At 39.0% G+C, this 20,610-nt stretch overlaps 2 protein-coding genes across 3 annotated transcripts; both read right to left on the minus strand.

Moving 5' to 3' along the window:
* Window positions 1-598: 598 nt before the first annotated feature.
* Window positions 599-10,936, minus strand: LOC144666248 (alkylglycerol monooxygenase-like). Its single transcript, XM_078527651.1, has 16 exons — window positions 10,796-10,936; window positions 10,335-10,448; window positions 9,586-9,713; window positions 8,705-8,856; window positions 8,515-8,618; window positions 8,282-8,377; window positions 7,780-7,846; window positions 6,964-6,996; window positions 6,333-6,365; window positions 5,854-5,936; window positions 5,569-5,628; window positions 4,524-4,598; window positions 3,925-4,041; window positions 3,580-3,662; window positions 2,168-2,256; window positions 599-1,177 (listed from the first exon to the last, which is right to left on the minus strand). The coding sequence occupies exons 1-16, from the start codon at window positions 10,802-10,804 to the stop codon at window positions 1,071-1,073; spliced, it is 1,350 nt and encodes a 449-aa protein (XP_078383777.1). The 5' UTR covers window positions 10,805-10,936; the 3' UTR covers window positions 599-1,070.
* Window positions 10,937-12,780: 1,844 nt separating this feature from the next.
* LOC144650179 (uncharacterized) lies at window positions 12,781-18,427 on the minus strand. Of its 2 annotated transcripts, none has more exons than XM_078509847.1 (6): window positions 17,568-18,427; window positions 15,965-16,051; window positions 15,673-15,747; window positions 15,064-15,138; window positions 13,761-13,814; window positions 12,781-13,208 (listed from the first exon to the last, which is right to left on the minus strand). In XM_078509847.1, exons 1-6 carry the CDS (start codon window positions 18,322-18,324, stop codon window positions 13,159-13,161), a joined length of 1,098 nt encoding a protein of 365 aa, XP_078365973.1. In that variant the 5' UTR covers window positions 18,325-18,427; the 3' UTR covers window positions 12,781-13,158. The 2 variants fall into 2 exon arrangements, with proteins under 2 accessions (XP_078365973.1, XP_078365966.1); XM_078509840.1 differs by having other exon boundaries at window positions 15,965-16,054; window positions 17,568-18,421.
* Window positions 18,428-20,610: the final 2,183 nt, after the last annotated feature.

The raw sequence follows: 20,610 nt of genomic DNA on the forward strand, positions 1-20,610 counted from the left end.
CCTATTCTTTTAAAATAGTTCCCTTTTATTATCAAATTCTCACTATTTTTCTTGTCACCTTTTTACGCATTTTTATTTTGTAATTTTTTCACACATTTTTACCCTATATATTTATTCATTCGCGCCATTTTTATCATTCGTTAAAGGCTGCAGTTTGGCAGCCGAAAGCTTATATTTTAACAAAATTTTTAACCAGAGAACGTTTCAAAAACATTTTACTTAATTATGAATCCTGGTTACTCTTCCATTTTTAATAGTTACCGTGTACATACTTTTAACAACAATAAATAACACAGTAATCGTATCCAGATTCAATTTAAGCAAAGTTCGTAAGTCTAAGCTCACAACACTTGGCATCCCGATTTTTAACTGACCAAAAGTCAGTTCCCTTAGATTTGCTTTACTTAGTTAACACTGATATTCACTCTGGTTAACATTTACGAAACCAGCAAGAAAGATGCTAAACAAATAATACCGCGAACTAATCTCGTCGTTTTCTATCGACCACCAAAAAAGAGCTTAAAAAAGCTTAAAATGCACGTTGTTTTGTTTTGAAACGGCGCGAAACGTCAATTTAACTAAAATACGGAGAATTCAAATTTTGTCTTTCTCTCGCGGGGTCAGCTTCAGAGCTCGGCTTTTGAGCTAAAATTTCGATAAAATTTTTATAAGTGTACTAATACTGTTACCATGCTAACGGCTTTTTTTGATAGCTTTATTTTTGCCTTTATTGCTCAAATATTCCGCGGAAACCGTCTTAAATAGTTTTCTTTAAGACTTACTAAATCCCCCGGGACTAAATCCTCTTCGTGAGTTTCTGCGCATAAGGCCGTCCTCTATAAGAAATAATATATAAGAAGAAAGATATTTCTATATGTTTGCATTTCTTCATCTGTATCTTAATTGTCCGTAACAAAATGTTCTCTCGTATTAACGGCTCCTTTCACGATCTGTTGTGCCTTTTACGCCATCATTCTATAAATAAGAAATGTTTCTTTAGGTTCATTCATTCGCAAATCTCCAATCGACCGAGACAGGACTCATTTCCCAGTATACACTGGTGACAAGTTTTACTGTTTCTTCAATTTATTCTTGGACACCAACGAGCCAGCAATCCAGAAAAAAGCAGATCCAATGAAAATCCCTCTGATAACACCAATATAGGCATTAGGAAGAACTGAAAGCATCAAATAAAAAGCAGTGTCAACAATATCCTCTTTCTCTTTCTCCCTTGCGTTATTCAAGATTCTCAGGTAAAAGTAGTTTATAGGTCTTCATAAGCCAATGGTGCTTTACATAAGTTTTCTGTGGCAAGTCTCTGAAGCAACTAGGGGTACTGCTACCAGTACTTCCGGCCCCTGCCTCTCCTAGCCCATCGTATATAATTCGCTGTAGCCTCTTGGAATCTTTAAACTCCATTTGCCTTTTTTGTTAAGTTGCAAAGGTTAAATTCTCAAAGTCAATTTACCGTAACCAGGAGTTACCGTATTTACTCGAATAAGCGCCGCCCCCGAATAACCGCCGCCCTCGAATAAGCGCCGCATTTGGGACAAAAAAGTTAATAAGCGCCGCCCCCGAATAAGCGCCGCAGTGCCAATGTGGCGTTTATTTGAAGAATTTCGTTTAACTTAAAACGGCACTACAAAGCAACTCTAAAACAAGCTTGAACATTTCTTTGCATCAAAAGCGATGTTTTGAAGTTATGAGTGATTGTTTTACCGCTCTCCCATTAGTTTTTCTATTCAACACTCTTACAATACATAGTTTTGTAAATGTCGTGATGGCCGCAAACAGTTTTCCACGACAGCTTAAGCGCCACTTCTGTCTCAGCAAGAGACGAATACTGATAAGCAAAGGATGCTTATTTCAATTGCTGTTAAATATAAGATTTTTTCGGCTGCCAAATTTTAAATAAGCGCCGCCCTCGAATAAGCGCCGCACTTGAGGCGCGAGAAATTTAATAAGCGCCGCGGCGCTTATTCGAGTAAATACGGTAGTCATTTCATGCTACAGAAAGCACAGGCAATGAGGAGCCAATAGGCTTGAGCAGCTATTTAAAATAGGAAATAATAAATGGACCAAAATAGCTCACTTCCTTAAGAATTAAGTTATAATATTGCTTGACGCATTTAAAAATTAATGCGCAAAAATTAATTTCATTATTTACCTCCAGTGTCAAGATTTTGAGATGACAGCACAAGGTCGACAATGAGGAACAGAAGGCAGCGAAATAGCTCCATGTATGGGGCATACCACCTTGAAAGAAAATTAAAAAGAAAACTCAGAGACTCAAAGGACAGTGCAGAATGCAATGGAGTCGACAATTGAAAGTATTGTTTTATGTTCGTGTTTATTTTTCCTTATTTTACTTGCAATTAGATGTTGAAACACCACTTGTATTCCTTCCCGGGGTTTTGTTACGCTATCTTTGCAAACGTAACACGATACTTCTGTTCGTTTGTAACAAGATACATTTGTTGTTTTCCTTGAAAATGCCGCAACGTGACCCTTTGTTCGTTTGTCTCTTTTTTGTTTCACGGCGACATCGATGGCATTTGTCTTCCTTTCAATAATAAAGCCAATTATTTCACTTTAATTTAATTAACTTGCGGTTTAAACTGCACGAAAGACGTTTCTCAAAAAGTAAAGAGCAAATCTGAAAGGTTTTTTTAAAACGCAGTACAGCTAGGATATTTGTTTCCTGGTTATCAGGAGTTTCACGCCGAAAATACCGGTGCAAGTTTTTGCATTCCTAATTACGAAAGCGCTGTGAAAGTCTAAAAATCTAATTTAATTAATTTGCGGTTTTCACTTGGCGCCACGAAGTCTGCAGGAATCCTACCACAAACACGCAATACAACTTATACAAGCGATGTTCATGAGAGTTCCAGCAAAAAACGTAGACTAAACTGCGCATGCGTTTGGCGTAAAGTACGTTGCCCTAGAACGTTGAGTAGTACCACAAGGAGAGCAAAGGGTTTTCTGAAACAAATATATACCTTTGAGATCTTCATATGAAAGTAACGTAGATGTGCTCCAGGTTTTATTTAGGGGTACGATCAGGTGCTCCCCACCCCCACCCCCTCCACAGGAATAATTAATTAATTGATATTAATTAATTAATTGACTATTAAAGTTTACACCATAGCGCTTTAGGGGTTTAGGGGTTTAGGGCTTTAGGGGTTTAGCGGACGACAGCCCCAACAAACCATTACAATAGTGCATTCTGCACTAAAAACAGAGAAATATTGACTCAAGCTTTCCACACGCGTAAGCCATCTATACATTTTCTCTACTATATATTTCACTACGTACGTAAAGCACGGCAGTGTTTCGTATGTAAAATAACGCGACAGAAGCCGTATCCAGCGATACACAGGCACATACTAGTAAGAGGTCCTTTTCCAACCAACATGTTTTTGCTTGTATTTGCGTTTTATGCGGTTCACAGTTCAAGTTAAATGACGAAAGCACAGGCAGGAGCGTAACTCTTCCATTCCTTGCGTTTGCGTCAATGTTTAGATTTTAGCTTGTGTTACACAAGTGAACCAAGCTTAAATTTTGAGTTGTGTCACTTACTTGTTATCAAAGAGAGCACCGAGACTTGAAATGGTGAAAAGAAAGTATGAAATTACACCAAGAACATGAAGCTGACCCATTACCTGAGAAAAAACAAAAAAGGAAATATGGCATTACCAACATCGGTCCTCTTTACCGCTATTGGACGCATAAGGTTTCTTCAGTCTCTTTAGCGGGAGCGGTCTTGTGTCCGGATTTCATTCTAGGTCAGGTGCAAGTTTTTTCTCCGCTGACCTTCGCAAGTTGTTCTAGGCCTGATGTGGCATTATAGAGTGTTTTTTTTTTTTACTTTATATCAATTCGCAGGAAGCTGTTTAGGGAATTTAGATTTCTTACAAAACCTACCATTCTCCTTGCAATCAGGAGCTGATATGCAACAATGGCAACACCAAAATGCACAAGAACATACAAGTTTCTCCAGTATGACAGGGAGCTGTCGTATTTCTTAATAGGATACTCAATCTATATAGTAGAAAAGAAAGAAGTATCGTTGTAAATATATTGCCTTAATGTTAACACATTACAACAGAAATACTCATTCGACTGTAAAATATTGCCTTCATTAAAAAAAGATATTCTAAATGGCTTCACATTTTCTTGCGCTCCAAGCTATTGGTGCTGTCTATACCTGATTGAAAAAACGTTGACCCGTGAAAAGCTGAAACCATGAACGATAAGACCGAATAGGATTATTGTAGACAGCATTGGTAAGCTTAGTAATATTCCATTTATTTATAATCGAGGCAATATTTTCTTTAAGAGCTTTAAGAGCATGATTTATGCAACCTGTCGTATGATGATGTTCATTCTTTCACAGACGATTACTTTTTCCGATTTCCCAGTAAACATTTGGGTCGCATTGTTTATCGTTTAGGCTTTTCACGGGTCAACGTTTCTTCAGTCAGGTGTATTTATTCTTGTGCCTATTACGTGCAACTTGGTACCTCTGGAAGATCTGCAGGATCACCCAAACGAGGCTTTCCAGGTGTCCATCCGGGACCGTTGAGCAGCACAGAAAGCTGGGGATGAAATTCAATTTAGGTATGGACAGAAATAACTTGGAATAAATTAACTTCCTACTTAATTTAAAGATGAATTCCAGTCCGTACTGCGCAATCTCGGCTGCAATGTTTATGTGAGCCCACCACGAAGGAATGTTTACATGCAAAACTAAAAATTCCGTGACAAACTTACCTTTTTCTTCATTATTAGCACCAGATATCCTTGCAGAACAAATAATAACGTGTAGAAGAACCTTGACGCTATTTCAAACCGACGTTTCAGCTCATCGGAAATTCTTGAACGAAACGAACTGTAATGGCGGACTAAAAAACTTCATGTATGCTGACACCGAAGTGTAACGTTTCAACGAATTCAAAACAAAAACGAAAACAAACGCCGAGTCTGCGCAGTACGGACTGGAAATCATCTTTAATCAATAGTCCTTTAGTCAACTTCTGTTTTAATTTTATTATTAAAATAACTGTACCGTATTGAGTCAGAAAATCATTAGGGAGAAGTGTACCGCGAGTTCAACTTGTCCCCTCATTTAAACTCTTCAAAGGACTAGTCGCAGGGACTTGCCCCCTTGCCCCCTTTTTAAAAGCGAAAGATGAAAGTAATAACCCATGATAACACCGACAACAATTATTTATCAGAGCCTGAGAAAATGAATTTCAAAGTTCACAGTAAACTATAGGAAAAACCTCACGTGTAGCTATTTTGTAAAATCGTCTTTTAAGTGATTTAGTGGAACTCAGTGGAACTCCAAAATTTCTTTTTGATGTTTGATGTTGTTAGAAAAGATTTCTTTTGATAAGATATTTGAAACAATAACACTAAAGTTTGCAATATGATGTAAATAATTTTGGTAAAAAATTTTGTCCAATTAATACTCAAGGTCCTGGCAGATTCCATCTTAAAATGGGACACCCTAAGCTAGGCAAAACATGATTTAACTGGGGGCGGGGAGAGGGGATGACAACTTACCTTGTCTTTAAGTCCTGGTGTTTCCCAAAAGGTTTTCCAAATGTGAGAGAAATGACAGAGCTGTGAAAAGTTTTAGTAAGAAAAATTAATTTACATCTTGTAAACATAAGTAGTACAGTACAAGTAATAAATTAGTATTTACAAACCAACATTAGTTTTTTTTAAGCAATTGACTGATAACATTAATATACTGATGCAAAAACCATGCTGTTGTATTTATTTGCATATATTTTCTTGTCTTGGGGTCAAGTTTATAATCATGCATGGTATTAACATTGTCCTTACCTGAGTCCAAATGGGGTCCCAGCTGGCCAGTGGATGAACCAGACCATAAGCTATTTCTTCTTCTGTTTCGGCCTGAAATGTTCCTACCATTAGGAACAAATTTCATAAATAGTTTGCGATACAACAGTTACACTTAAATCTCACTGACTGAAGAGGAAACCACTCTCATATCAGTGGCAATTTATATCTCTTATTAAGCAAACCCCTCTTGATTCTTAGGGTGGGGTCTTGTAAGAGATTTAAATGTACCCCAATCGCGACGATCAGAAATACATCATTAACAAGAAACTTAGACAAATTTCCAGCTTACAGATGATGTAACAGAAATACAAGAGTATTTCATTTTGGAAAAGAGGGTGGAGTGGTGAGACAGTTGAAAAGAGAAATATTTATGTTTTTAATGACTTTTGGTCTTTGGGAAATGACACAAATCACACAATTTACATGAATACTTATTATTCTAATAAAATGTTACTTACCAAACATTCTGTCAAAGATTATCAGTGTTCCACCTGAATAGGAGCAAATGTACTTTAAGTGTGATTTTAAACAAATAAATTATTATTAAAGTAGTTTGTATAGTGTGATCGTCCGGGTGAGAGTAGTTCTGAGAAGAACTGTTGTTGGTGACTGACGTTTCGACAACCTGAGCGGAAGTCAAGTGAAAAGTTGTTGTCAGTCGATGATGTTATAAGTCTGGTCCGTTGAAGCTGATTGGTCAGTTAAGCCGTGATGTTATTGGCTGTAAGACTCGTGTAAAGTTTGTCATCAGTAATTGGTCAGTTTCGATCCGTCTATTGTTAGTCTAATTAAGTCATTCTGTTCCGTCTATTGTTAGTCAAATTAAGTCGTTCTGTTGGCGGTTCGTTTGTCGCTTCTGTTTACGTCATGAATAAGTCGTTTGTAAGGTTTTAAAGTGTTCAACAAATAGTACGGTACTTGAGTTCATTTCCATTTTCATTTTGAAGTACCGTAATAAACTTATTAAATATTTATACTTGTATGTCATATGAAGTGTTTTAAAGTGTACTATAAAACAATATTTACAACACTACCATGCCTGCATGTACCCAAGGTTAACCACTATATTAAACAAAATGGTCCACTTACCATAGTTTTTGTCAATACAGTATGGATTTCGTCCTGAAACAAAATTGAAGGTTTATACAGTCATGTAACTGTGATTTAGTGATAAGGAAAGGTTAAATGTCAGTGACTGATTAAGTAACAATTTTTTTAGAGTTTAATTGAAAAATCTTTGAAATGTGGGGCTCTCTCCTCCGCAGAGGCCTCTTTCGTGGGGGAAGGCGAAAAAACACGGGGGGAGGAAGGCGAAAACACAAAAAATGAAAAATAGGGGGAGCGCGGGGGAGTGTGGGCAGTGTGCCCCGCGCGCTTTGGTTTCGATTCTCTCCAGGCTCCGCGCGCTTACTTTTCACCTCTCCCCGTTCCTCTCCCTATTTCCCAGCCCGTACGAAACACGAAAGAGACCTCTGCGGAGGAGAGAGAATGTGGGGTCAAATACCGGTAGTTCTTTGGCAGTGAAATAAACTAGCTTTTCACTACCATTTCTGCAAAGAATTTTTGGTACACAAATAGGGGTTAGAGACCTTGAAATGGCAGTCATTGAGAAAACTCTCAAATCTAAAGCCTACCACACACTAGCCAATTTTTTGTCAGTCATCAAAAAATCTTCACTTTTGGGATAGTGTGCAGTGAATATCTGTCAGTGATAGATCACAAAATGTCTTGTCGGGCCTTGTTGGCTTGTGTGCAGAGTAATAAGTTAAGTGACACTATAAGTAAAAATCTTGACTGAATTTAAAAATTTTTTATTAATAATGGCTAAAAAATAATAATGTGGTAAATAGACTGAAAAAAGTTAAGCGTTGAGGATACGATGATGGGTGGTTAAATTAAACTTACCGTGATGTACACGATGATGACTTGGAGTGTTGAGGATGTACTCAAGAGGTCCAAGAGAACGCACCACCTGTGTACAAATAAAATCCCAAATATCATAAATCATAAGGAGTGATCACATTTGATCAGCCAATCAAATGTTTGTGTATGATTATTTATTTTGGTAACAATTTAAGTACAAGGACCATGTGTGGGTGTAACCTTTGTGTTCTGTTTTCGTTCTTGAGTGCTTTTACACAGTATCTATTTTTCTACACTGACTGACATGACTGATTGACTGACTGACTGACTGACTGACTGTCTGACTGACTGACTGACTCACTGACTGTCTGACTGACTGATTGACTGACTGACTGACTGACTGACTGACTGACTGACTGACTGACTGACTGACTGACTGACTGACTGACTGACTGACTGACTTTCTTGCTCAATCACTCATTCACTCTGCATGTGTTATTGATTTTTCATGCAGAGACAACTGCAGTTACAATATACAACAAACCTCTGTGTGAATCCAGAATTGGTAAAGCATATTGAACTGGGCATGGACAAAGAAGATTGAAGGAGGTACTGCTAAGGCTAAAGGCATGTAGAAAATCTGTGAACAACAAGAACTACAAATTAGACCATGTGCTGCCAGCATTCTCTAAAGTGGTCTCACCTGGCCTGAGTACAATTTATTACATAATTTTGTATCAACTCAAAGGGTACCAAGTAATATAAAGAACTACTTACTGCAGATGTATAATTCTGCACAACCGACTGTCTCAAGGCTGTCGTTAGATTGTAATCCTCTGAACTGTGGTGCACTTGATGGGCTGCCCACATAATGTTGATTTCTTAAACAAATCAAATCATTGTCTCAGTTTCTGAACATTTTTCCTACAGTGGGATTTTCATTCAACAACTTCATTAACAGTCTTACCATGTGCAGCTCTATGGAACCAATAATAGAGAAAATCTACTCCAATGAAACAAAGGTACCACGTCCCAGGAGAGTCCCATGGCAGCTCCACCAGGTGAAAATTGTTATAAACAAACACGTAAAGAACAAGTTCAGCACTCAGTACGATTATCCTGTTAAAATATTAAAGAAGAGAAGTTATTAAATAAAGGATTTGATTTTGTAGGCAACAAGTTACAGGAAGGCACCTCAGTTTAAGTGTGTGTGGATCAGACCCAGAGGCCTACAGGCTACTGGAGATTCAATAATCATAGCTACTTTATGCTTTTGAGACTGGGTTAAGCTCTGGCTGATATGAGTGTTGCTAGGCTCTTGAAGACTTTATCTTTACCTTTTCTACCTAAGTGTAAATAACAGGTACTATACAGTGTCCAGATCTAGGGGGGGAGGGACCAGAGGAACCAGGCCCCCTCCTTATGCTTGATAAAAGACATTCTTTAATGATGCTCCCCCCGCTAAAAATGTTTTGGGCACACACACCAATAAAGTTCAAGGCCTGGATTTGCCACTGTTATACCATGGAAGCAAAGTTAACCCTTTGATGGGGACTCTACTTGTTGGGTAGAGGAACTGGCAATAGGCACCACACCATTCCTACTTTGAAGTTTTTGATTATTTTTGTGACATCTTTTTGGCAACCCTCTCAAGCATGGAACTCAGATGAAAGAGAAACACACCAGGAGGTTATCTATAATTGCCATGACAACTCCACGCTCCAGAACTCAACAGTTAAAATGACAGCAAAAATATTGAGAACCAATCAAATTGAGCTCACACGTGGAAAACATATACCGGTAATAAACTAAGATAAAAAACATTTTAATTAATATATTCTGCTTTACTTGGACAACTGAGAAAACACTCCTGCAGCAATTGAACTAAATGCATCATTCAATCTCATCAGCGGTAGATTGGTAAGAAAACATAGTATGTACTCCACAGCAATGGCACCCAAGAAAAATGGAACAGCCTGAAAAGAGAGATAAAAAAACATTAACCAGGTAACCACACATTTCCACTGGTTCAGTTGCCCAGTGGTTAAGGCATCCGACTGGTAATCTTGAGACCCCGGTTCAATTCCCGGCCGGACCACATTTTCACTCATTTATACCCGTGTAAAAAAAAGACTGGGATCCCAGCGGGATCCCGGCAGGGATCCTGCCACGAACCAGGATTCCCGCCGCGAATCTTGGCAAGTTCCCGGCAAGATTTCAAGGTTCCCGGCGGGATTATGGCCGCCCGGAATTTCGTTTCCCACCAGGAATCCCGGCGGGATCCCGGTCCCGTCCACCAGGATCCCCGCCGGGATCCTGGCAAGATCCCGCCAAGATCCCGGTTGGTTTTTTATACGGGTACAGATGTGTTTATTTCTGTTCCTAATTTAATTAACTGTGTATGTGTTTATTTGTCAGAAATAGCTGTTAATTACCTTCCGAACAGGAATAGCTTGGTGTTCCTATATAAATGAGGCAGTCAGTTGTCAAGATTCCCCTCCCCACCATTAACTTAATAATATTATTTATATAAATCAATAAATACCTGTATATTTTATACTTAATAATAACATTATCAAATAATTTGAAGTGCTCACTTCATTCAGATAGTCTGGTACATCCCCAAGTTTTGCAAAAGATGTTTCTTGCGGCGACACAGCATATAGAAAGCGGCGTGCCCCTTTAATGAATGTAACATTGCCAAGTAGTGGCTGAAAATAAATACATTTCGGATACATTATTACTTACAAATGATTTAGTCGCAATCGTTATATAAGTGTTAAGTCATGCCCAGGTATCTAGTCTTCAACTGTTAATAAGAGATGACATTTTACTGTAAGAATAAAAGCTCGTTTCTGAGACAACCTTCAAATTAAAGTTTGGTCTTAATTCCTTACAGTTACTAAGGATTCGTTATGGGCCTACGAAGAGTCAATTTGAAATACATCTACGCACTTTCATTGATTTGCATGACAAATATCAACCGCGAAATAACAACGAAAGCTACAAGCCCAGCTGAGTACAGGAACAGGCAATCTGAGAACTTTACGGTACTTACCTTGTCCATGACAGAAACAAACCCAGATCCAAGATTTCCTCTTTACCGTTTACACATTAAAGCATTCCGTAGTCCTTTAGCACCAGACTGAAACGCAGCGAAGGACCAAAAGGATAATATAAATGACTTCGGTCATTCAAGGTTTTGTGAATTTATTTTTCTACTTTGAGCAACCGCCGTACAATGATGCGGTAACCTCTCGGGGTAGTACGCGAAAAAAAATCCACAAATTTCACCATCTAAAACCTGATTGTGTCATATGAAACACAATCGGGTTCAGAAAAAGATTAGAGTGGAAAAGGTAGCTGCGTTACAAAAAGAAAAACATTCTACCGAAAAGCTTTATATTCATTCAACTTTAGTGCACATTGTCACCCCACCCTGCTTGGTAAAGAAATTGCTACTTTACACCGTGTCCTTGAGTGACCTTGATAGAGGATTGTTTGGAATGTTTGCCCTTGAATGAACTTTCGCATATTTTCGTTTAAGTATGCGTTTTGTTGTTTTACGGTCAAGAACTGGGAGGCAGTCACAAGACATCAGTGGAATCAAAGCCATCATTTCACATGTGAAACACGAAAGAAATACTTCGAGAACCCACGGTTTTTTTTTTTTGGGGGGGGGGGGTGGGGAACCAAACGTCGTTTCTTGACTCAGTTGAGCACTGCAATCTTACCACCACCCCCTCCCTCCCCCCAAATTTTGAAACAGTTTTCGTTTCCCTTCGAAGTTCGAGAAGTCGGGATTCTACCGTATGTGGAAGTATACTGGAGTGCGAACGTTGGGGAGTTGAGGGCTGGATGCACGTGCTGCAAACTCTCGAGCTCGCATTCTGGGGTCGCGCGAGCACTTTTGGGATCGTTTGCTCAAAATGGCAGCAACATCCTCTGTTGTATGATCAATTTATCAATTTCGAATCGATCAAGTTTTTGTCTTATATGCTACTCGCTGACCTTTGGAATTCCAATAACACTACAACCGAGAATAATTTTTGACATTGATGCGCGAAAAAGGACCCTACTACGACCCCTACTACACAAAAGTACAGCCTTCGCTTGACATATTCAGACTATTCAGATGTATTCAGGGCGCTAAAAATAATTATTGTCAGGTACGCGTATCTTGCATGTTAACAAAACAAGGGCTCGGTTGCCTAAAGAATGATATCGCTATTCTCTGGACAAATCACTGACTGCCCAGTGTTAACGAAACCAACTACGGTGTAGCGACTTATCTGGTGGATCATATATGTAGTTAGTTAGTCCTCTACAGAGTGCTTCCAAATTGGCGTTTATTCTGCTCGACGAAGCCATGTACTCAAACAACTAAATCTGTCGAATGCGCCTAAAAGTCCTAAAAGGCCAGTGATGGAGTTTAGAAACTCTGGGTGGATAGAACTATCCAACCGTTAACAACCAGGAGCTGGGCTCTTGACCAAAACTCGTGCCAGAATACACGGCTCCCTCCCAACCAATATCAGACACATCTTGTTACAAAAATCACCGAAATCCGTCGTTCCTCCCCATTAGCTTTTTGAACGCTTTTTTTACAGGGATTGTCCGCGCTATATACCCTGTAGGTAAGGTACGTCCCGTGTCACGGTTAGTCGCTTTCAAAGCCTATAGTTTGTCGGTTTTCGCTTCCTCTGGTAGCTTACTTTTTGGAGAAAACAGCTGAAATTCAGGCTACAGCCTGTTTCAGGCTTTCGGTAGGTTTGAGAACACCACGTAAAAAATGACGATCCCCGACCAACCGAGCTCGACCAATCAAAACTAACCGCGCAACACGCACGCACCCAAAGACTGGTGCTTTATGCCGGGAAGAAAGACGGTGTTTTGGCTTTAGTTTCTTTTTCTTCTCTTCAAATTTACTGCAAATTCGGGATTAAAAATACGCACTTTATCATCTTGGATATAATTCAGCCCTAGCACAGTTTAATGAGAGCATAAAATAGAATTCAACTTCCATACGTAAAACTGACAAACAGTGAACAAGGAACAGGAATTTAGCCAACGTTGATCGGACACAACTTTTCAGTACGACCAAATGAACATTTATGTCTTAAACAGGACAAACGGTGCGAAATTATTGGTTATCGAAGTCTGATATGACTTAAGTAACAATCTATTACTATCGATCTATCTCCTGTTTAAAAATAACAAAATGGTTCATAGATTCATCAAGTCCAACAATGTCGTTCTTCTCTTTAGCGGGCATTACACACCCATAATCTTTGCATGGTCTGAAGTACAACATTTTGCAACGTCTTCTTTTTTTTTCAAAGAATTTCACCAACAAACATTTTTCAACGGTAGTAATTTAAAGAATTTATTCCGCGAAACGTGATTTCAACACCAGACTGACTAACAAACTGCTTTTCCGTCTGGACCCACTTGCAGAAATTGCTTTATTCCTAAGAAAGAAGAGAAACGAAGAACATGTTTAATAATACAGTATTTCAAACGTCTTTCTGCGAGCGCTCTATCCCCAACCTCACCTCCTACTAGTGAACAAGCGGAGAAACATCAATTCCCCTAAGTAATCGTTACGTTTAAGTCTGAGTTCAGGTCTTAGTGGCAGCCTGTAAAGAAGTTAGAATCTGCTAGCCTGGGGCAAGTAGATTTTGTGGTCGGGCTAGTGGACTTGGTCCTTCACTTGCTCAACGGGCTAGCTATCATTTATAAGCATCGTGCTAATGAGATGTTTTGGGCTAGTAAAAATGACTTTCAGGCTAGTACATCGCAGCTACAGCTTGCCTGAAGTGCAAGCTGGAAAATTCAATTTCTTTGCACCCTGTTAGTTAGTGGCCTATCAGGCTGCAGCCTATCAATGTTTCCGTTTCATGAAGCGACTGGGGGTATTTTAACGCCCCCTGGATGGGATGCTAGTCAAAATTGAACATATTTTCAATTTTCAATAAAGCATTTGAAACTGCACTCAATATATAAAATAAATGTTATATTACCCTGCAGTTTGTCTTCAAGTGCTTGCCTCTTACTATTCAACATTTGCAATTCCTCTGCAAGACATCAGCATTAACATATCAATACTTTTACACTTCAAATATAATCACCTATGACCACTGGCATTAATATGGTACTCGTATGTGAACCTATACTAACAGACTTAAAAGCATTTTTCCTTACACAAAACCTTTTTTTATCTTTTTGTGAACAGTGTACGTATAATAATAAAAAACTGGACTCAAGGATTAAGCAGGGTTATAAACATGTGGTTAATACAACTTACAGCAATACTCACTAAGGAAAAATTAAAAACAGGTCTGCAATGCATACGTGTTTCTACCACAATGACCTTTGAAAATTATTGGGAAATCATCCACATGATATTGCATGTGTCACAAGATTACTTTGTTATATGTCGTGACATCCATATACTCCTCACCCCCCCCCCCCATCTCAGCATTCCCCGGGCATTTAATTCATTGATGTGCCCAGTGGGACAGAAATTTGGCATTTATTTTGTGGTTGTTATTGGAGAGGAAATTTTCACAAAAATGTGTCACTTTGCGTTTTCTCAATATTTAGCAGAAAAATCATAGTGGTAAATATTTCATTATGTCCCTAAACTGGGGAATTTGAACACCATTTTTGATCTGGGAGATAGGAATTTAAACATCTTAAACCTTAAATGCCCAGGGGTGGATGTCAAAGGTTCAATTACCTGCTCATCTCAAAAATTACATAGTACTTAAAAATGTTGGGTTGTAGCCAGGCATGTTAAAAAATTTGAATTAATAAGTTGACACTGGCTAAAAATATTGTTTTTGGACGTTTCAGCCACTAACTGTTGCCTTCTTCAGCAAGATAAAAATGCAAATGTTAAACGGCGTCCTGTTAAAATATGTAACGAATGTGTGATGAAAACTAAATGAACTTTCAGAGTGCAACAAAAGTCTCTAGAGCATTCTTAATGCGTCAATGAATTCTTAATGCTATTGTAAACGTTTGGTAGCACTATGTGTTCGTTTATAGCGTTCCTATCTCGCACAGAATGCCAAGCTTCAAGAATTAGTCGTTGTTTCCACATCCTTGACGTGTCAACAATTTTGACACTCTCCAAATCTATTTGATGCTCGTTAAGCATATGGTGTATTGCCAACAAAGAGTTTTTATCCAATGTTGCGATGGCCTTTGCGTGTTCTTTCATACGTGTTTTAAGCGCGGGTGATGTCTGGCCAACATAGTACTTCCTTATGTATGCATTTTTAGACATTTTAACTTTTTAAAATAAAACTGCTGAATCACCTTGAAGAGCTTTTACTTCATTCTCTTTAGCTTTCCTGAGTTCTCTTTCTTCTTGAAGTTGCTGTTTGAATTGATCTTGTGGACACAAGTAAACAATGACCATTTTTTTTAAAGAAAATGAAATTATGAAGAACATTCAAACCTCCTAAAAATAACCACTTGCCTTGTTTTGCTTACATGAACAACATTTTTGTATACCAGTAGCTCGAAAAAGAAAATCTAATACCTTTAAAAGTGCAAGCAGGAGAGGGATGTCCAATACACACGATATGAGACTGGTGGTTTTACGTCGAAGACGACCAGACTCACCCAAGGTCAGGTCACATGGTTTAGAGACTTTTAAATTTTTTTTATTGTTTTTGTTGATGGATCTTGAAGATCTGATTGGGTTGTGACAACTCAAAGTAGCAGCAGTCATCCCGATATTGGATCAACTTTTGCTATGACTTGTCGCCGCAACTTGGTCACTTGAAGGAAGGATGACGTGACTCAGTTCATTGCATATTAGACAGAAAGGGGTTGTAATTTTGCTGTAACATAGTAACTACTAACTATATGGTTGTGAGTTGCACTCATCAAATGGAGAGATTCTGTTTAATTGATACTAACCTTCAAGCTCTTTCAATTTTTCTTCAGCACTCTTTCTAGACTTCTGCTCCTCTTCAAGTTGTTTCAGGATCCTATCTGAGTGAAATATTAAAACAGCAACTAAATAGACACAGCTATTTCTGAAGAACAGCAAGAATTTGGAAACTCAAGATAATATATAAGTACACTACAAAAAGAAGATTGTAAACATTGCACATAATGTTACAGAAGTCAGTAAAAATGTTTGAAATTTTTAGGACAACAAACTTTAAGGATCAGCTTTAAAAATGACAGCAATGTTTCAGTTCAATACCTTTTTCACACTTTTTCTTTCCTACAAATGCCTTTGTGAAAGTAACAATTGACTGCAGAAAAATATCATCTGTGTGTGGGCAGCAGTCTTCTGAGTGAGAGAAAACAACAATGTTCAAATCCTGAGAACTAACAAAACAGTTAAATCAGTTATTGAATAGACACCCCTCCTTGCACTGCTCTACTCTTTTATATTCAAAGCAAAAGTCCCAGTCTGTAGGGTATATCATGTTAACATGCTGATTTGTTCATAATTTTTTGGGGTGTGCACACCAGAATCTTGCTGCCACGCACCAAATACAGTTCACTTTCAAGTACTGAATAGTTTAAAAAAGCTAGCCTTTCTACTTATTGGAGCATGCTTGTAGCTTCAAGTTGAAGAGGCTGACATTGCAGGCAATGCACACGTAGCCTGTTCCTGTTAGGTGTTCAGGGTAGGGGAAAGGGGCACACCATTTTTTTCATCTGCCATTTGTCCCAAATGTCATGCTGCTCCCAAACCAACCAAATGCCTGGAACAGGCTAATGCACACCAGGAAGAATTCCCCTGCCTAGGCATCATAATCATTGTGGGAGGTGCTGTGGCCTAATGGCAAGGGTGCCGGACTCCAGATCAATTGGTCCAGGTTGGAGCCCAAGCCGGGGTCACTGTGTTGTGTTGTTGGGTAAGACACTTTATTCTCATAGTGCCTCTCTCCACCCAGGTGTATAAATGGGTACCAGCGACATAATGCTGGTGGGGGTTCCCCTGGGATGGACTAGCATCCCATTCAGGGGGGAGTAGAAATATTCCTAGCCGCTAAATGCTACCGAAATCGGGATAAGCTCCGGCAGTATGAGCCACATGGCTTGAGGCTTTCCTAGGCATCATAAAGATGAAATAAATAAATAAATTACCTCTATTTATACATGGTTGTGTTTGAAGCTGAAAGCTTCCCGATCAAATTGGAATTTGGAAGTGCTACTTTTTCAAGAGGGAGGAAAACCAGAGAAGCCGGAGAAAAACACTCAGAGAAAGGACAAGAACCAACAACAAACTTGAGCCACATGATGCTGGGTCTAGGAATCCAATCCGGGCCACATTGGTGGGAGGCGAGTGCTCTCATCGCTGTGTCATCCCTGCTCCTGATGGTGGTGGTGTATAAATCCTCCTCCCTATGGGTAGATTTGTGTTTGGTGGTCCCGAATTCCATTCCAACTGGTCAGCCTCCTACCAGTTGGGATTTTTAACAAGTTTCTGTTTGATTTACAATATTTGTTTCCTTGTATTTACAGTGTCAGTGGATGAAGAGCCACTCTGTGTAAATGCCACTGCAAATTCCCATTATTTTATCATCATCATCATCATCATCATTATTTTAATTCGAAACCAACTTTATGGATTTAATTCATTAAATTATTAATTTAGGCAATTTAATCAACAACTTAAATCTAGGATCTTTAAAGGAGACACAAAAATTAGGATGCTATCAACCTTTGACGGGGGAGGAATGGGGGACCGAAGGGAAGAGTGCGGTTGAAGGCCGGGGGGGGGGGAGGTTGGTGATGCCATGCATTGAAGCTCTTTCTAATTTAATGAAACAAAAACTAAGTTTTCAGCTCACCTGTATTTCCAATCTTTCTTTTCTTGTTGCTTTCCTCGCTTCCACTAGCGCAATCTAACTCGTTCAGTGCTCTTTCTCCCCTTTTCGAGCTCCGTTGTTTTGCGCCCTTGCCGTCCACCTCGGGTGATTTCTCACAGGCATCAATACAATCATCGTCAGAGGGCTCTCTTGAACAATCACTGTCTGACTGCGGTTCTATCGTTATTGTGTCGGTGATCGGTATGCTATTTCCTTTTAAGATCGGGTTGAAGACGCGGAGAAGAAGTTTCGTCTGCTTAATCAAATGCTGGCTGATGAACTCTGCCGCGTCGTTGAATGGCAATAGTATCATCTGGTCTTTCGCGATCGAAGTGTTTTTAATCAAATCCTCCTCGCTGAGTGATAGCTGATACCCTACACGGCTCCACAAAGTGATAAACGCGTTCATGGAAAAGGAAAAGTAGTCTTTCAGAAGGTCCTTGTCATTAATACGAGCGACATCTGCAAGCAAAACCAAGAGCTCTCCACGCCGTTTGAAGCATGTCCATTCTCCAAGCAAGGGAGCACTATTCGGTCTCTTTCTCAGGCAAGGTGATCTCGATATCGTTGCACTCATCTTGTCTAAGGCTTTGCACAAATGTTGTTCTTTTAAAAAAGAATGAAGACTGTTCTCAATGAAGCCAACTGTCTGCAGAATATTCAGGATATTGGAAGACAACACTGCAGTGTCCACTGTTGTTTTTGCGCGCGAAAGTGAGAACCCACAAAAGTTAATCATTTACCCATCAGTCATTTTTCGCGCGAAAAAAGCGATAACATCGTCTCCAGGGCGCCGGGCGCTTTCGATAAAAGGTACCCCACCTCGAAACCCATCAAATGATCGCCCTGATCGTTTTTATCGCATCGATTGTTTGCAAATACTGAGACGATCGTAGGCGATCGAAGCGATTGGAAGTGATCGGGGGTTCTCATATGATCGTCCCGATCGCCTGGTATGAGCGAAAACCTACGAAAATTGATGAAAGTTCGTTGAGCGAGCATGGCTCGAATTCTTCTTCAATACAACATGAGTTCATGTTGCTTGTCAGCTGATGTTTTAACTGACTTTATTCCTCATGATCTGTAGAACTGCGGTCCGTAAAATGCTCATAAGAAGCATCCTGGCCTGAAACCCAGGATGAAAAACTGGATGATCTTTTTAAAGGTCCCATACATTCTCTTTTCTCTATCGAATGGACACCTTTTTAAAAAAAGCGTTATTAAATTTGGAAGACGATGTTAAAATCGCAATTTTATTGCGTTACATATCAATAACGTGTAACATGGCGAAGCGGGCGATTTTTAACCGATAACCAAGCCGATTTTATAACGCGCGCATTATTTTGTTGCGGCAACATGTTGCAGGATTTGAACTGCTTTCGACACCTGCAACAGTGTTGTTCGAATTTTTAACGTGTGCTGATTTAAAATACAAAACAGCCCCTAATACAAGGGAGCTTTATACTCGAAAAAAATAATCGAAAAGAAATGTAAGCTCAAACTGACTAAACTAAATATAAGCCCAGAATGGTTGGGGGATTTTTAATTTTTTTTTCGAAGAATTTTGTGACCATAAGGCGGGAGTCACGTGAAAGACGTTTTTCCACCGTTTAATGTGGGTTTAATGCAAATATTTCGTTAGCGTTTCAAGCAATCCAAAAACTCTCTGCTCATTTCACAAATCTATGTTTTGCAGTGTTTTGTGAATTTTTGAGTGATTTTTGGGATTTTTTGGGAGAAGACAATTTTTCTCAAAGTATTATCAAAATTTAGAGAAATAAGAAATATTGTCATATTGGAGTCTTTTAATGTGATTTTAATGTGATTTTAATTGGAAGGCGGACACCAGCTAGTCCGCTTGACAACCTGGAGTGCTCTTACGTGGGGGTCAACTGTCTGGTGGTGTTTCAAAAAAAATGTTCTTTCTCCTTTCCTTTCTTTAAACCTCCTGATATTTCGCTCAAATTCGCATTAACCCTCGCCTGAACAACACTTTACGGCAGGTATCGTATGTACTCGATTAAACGCCGCGGGATTAATTAAATTGTAAGCGTTTCCGATGATTATATGCTTGTTCATCGGTACAGCTGCATTTGGTCGTAATCGTAATTTCATTTAGTAGCTAAACATCCTAGCTACGTGGCGTTTATTCAAGAGCGGTGTTAATAAAGGGTGGCGTTTATTTAAGGTAGTTTTTACGATTTAGTGGACTGAAAACTGTAGAATCAATTTTTCTGTTGGATTATTTTTATATACTTAGTTTTTACAGCAAAGCGAATAAATCAATAATTTCCCTCCTTACAGAAGAGCTGGAGAGGGCGGGAGGCAGGATTGGCGGGAACCGGGGAAAAAAGCATGAAAAATTTCGCAATATTTCGTTAGATTTCGCAAGAAAAAAGACAAAGAGAAAGGAACCACTACGGAAAGGGGCGGGAAGCAGGGTTAAAAGGTACGGGAGGCGGGCGGTTCGGACCCCCTGCCCCCAGGTGAGCAATGCTAGTGAGTGCCCTTCACTGAATACCGTACGGTGTAACGAGAGGAATTTCAGTTTTTCAGTCATTTCGGATTTATACCATGCATTCTAAACCTTTAAAAAAACAACGATAGTTCCTGTTCAAATAGAATTTCATTTTGTTGTTTGGAAATCGTAAATTTAACATTTTCTTCGCTTCTACATCCGGTACAGCTGTATTTGTTCGTTATCGTAATTTCATTTGGTAGTTAAACATCCTTGGTTGCATTTTTTTCCTTGAATTCTGTTCTTAATTGAAAAATTATCTATGCAGTCATTTTCTATGTTGTTAGCCCTGGGAACGTGGTTGATATATTGGAAATATTTTAAACTAATATTAGCGATTTTTAACCTATTTTTAGTATTTTTAATTAAATAGTGCCCCCACCCCCCTTAATGGTTTTTTACTGCTTTTTTCAGTAGACACTTAAATAAAGGTTTAATCGTTCATATACCTCATTCATTCTTGAACGTAAAACTTTAAATATCTATATTTCGCTCTGATAAGTTGTT

This window comes from Oculina patagonica, chromosome 1 (genome assembly GCF_052425735.1).
Source record: "Oculina patagonica isolate OP01 chromosome 1, crgOcupat, whole genome shotgun sequence".
NCBI lineage: Eukaryota > Metazoa > Cnidaria > Anthozoa > Scleractinia > Oculinidae > Oculina > Oculina patagonica.

Excerpts from the sequence above, each read along its gene's own strand:
- LOC144650179 (XM_078509840.1), bottom strand. The coding sequence starts at position 18,324 with ATGATTAACTTTTGTGGGTTCTCACTTTCGCGCGCAAAAACAACAGTG. Across the intron at positions 15,139-15,672 it reads AAAATTGAAAGAGCTTGAAG|ATCAATTCAAACAGCAACTT; the intron begins GTTAGTATCAAT and ends TGTGTCCACAAG. Across the intron at positions 13,209-13,760 it reads ACTTGAAGACAAACTGCAGG|GAATAAAGCAATTTCTGCAA; the intron begins GTAATATAACAT and ends CTTCTTTCTTAG.
- LOC144666248 (XM_078527651.1), bottom strand. Across the intron at positions 8,857-9,585 it reads GTGTTTTCTCAGTTGTCCAA|GATAATCGTACTGAGTGCTG; the intron begins GTAAAGCAGAAT and ends ATATTTTAACAG. Across the intron at positions 4,599-5,568 it reads CACCAGGACTTAAAGACAAG|CTTTCTGTGCTGCTCAACGG; the intron begins GTAAGTTGTCAT and ends TTTCATCCCCAG.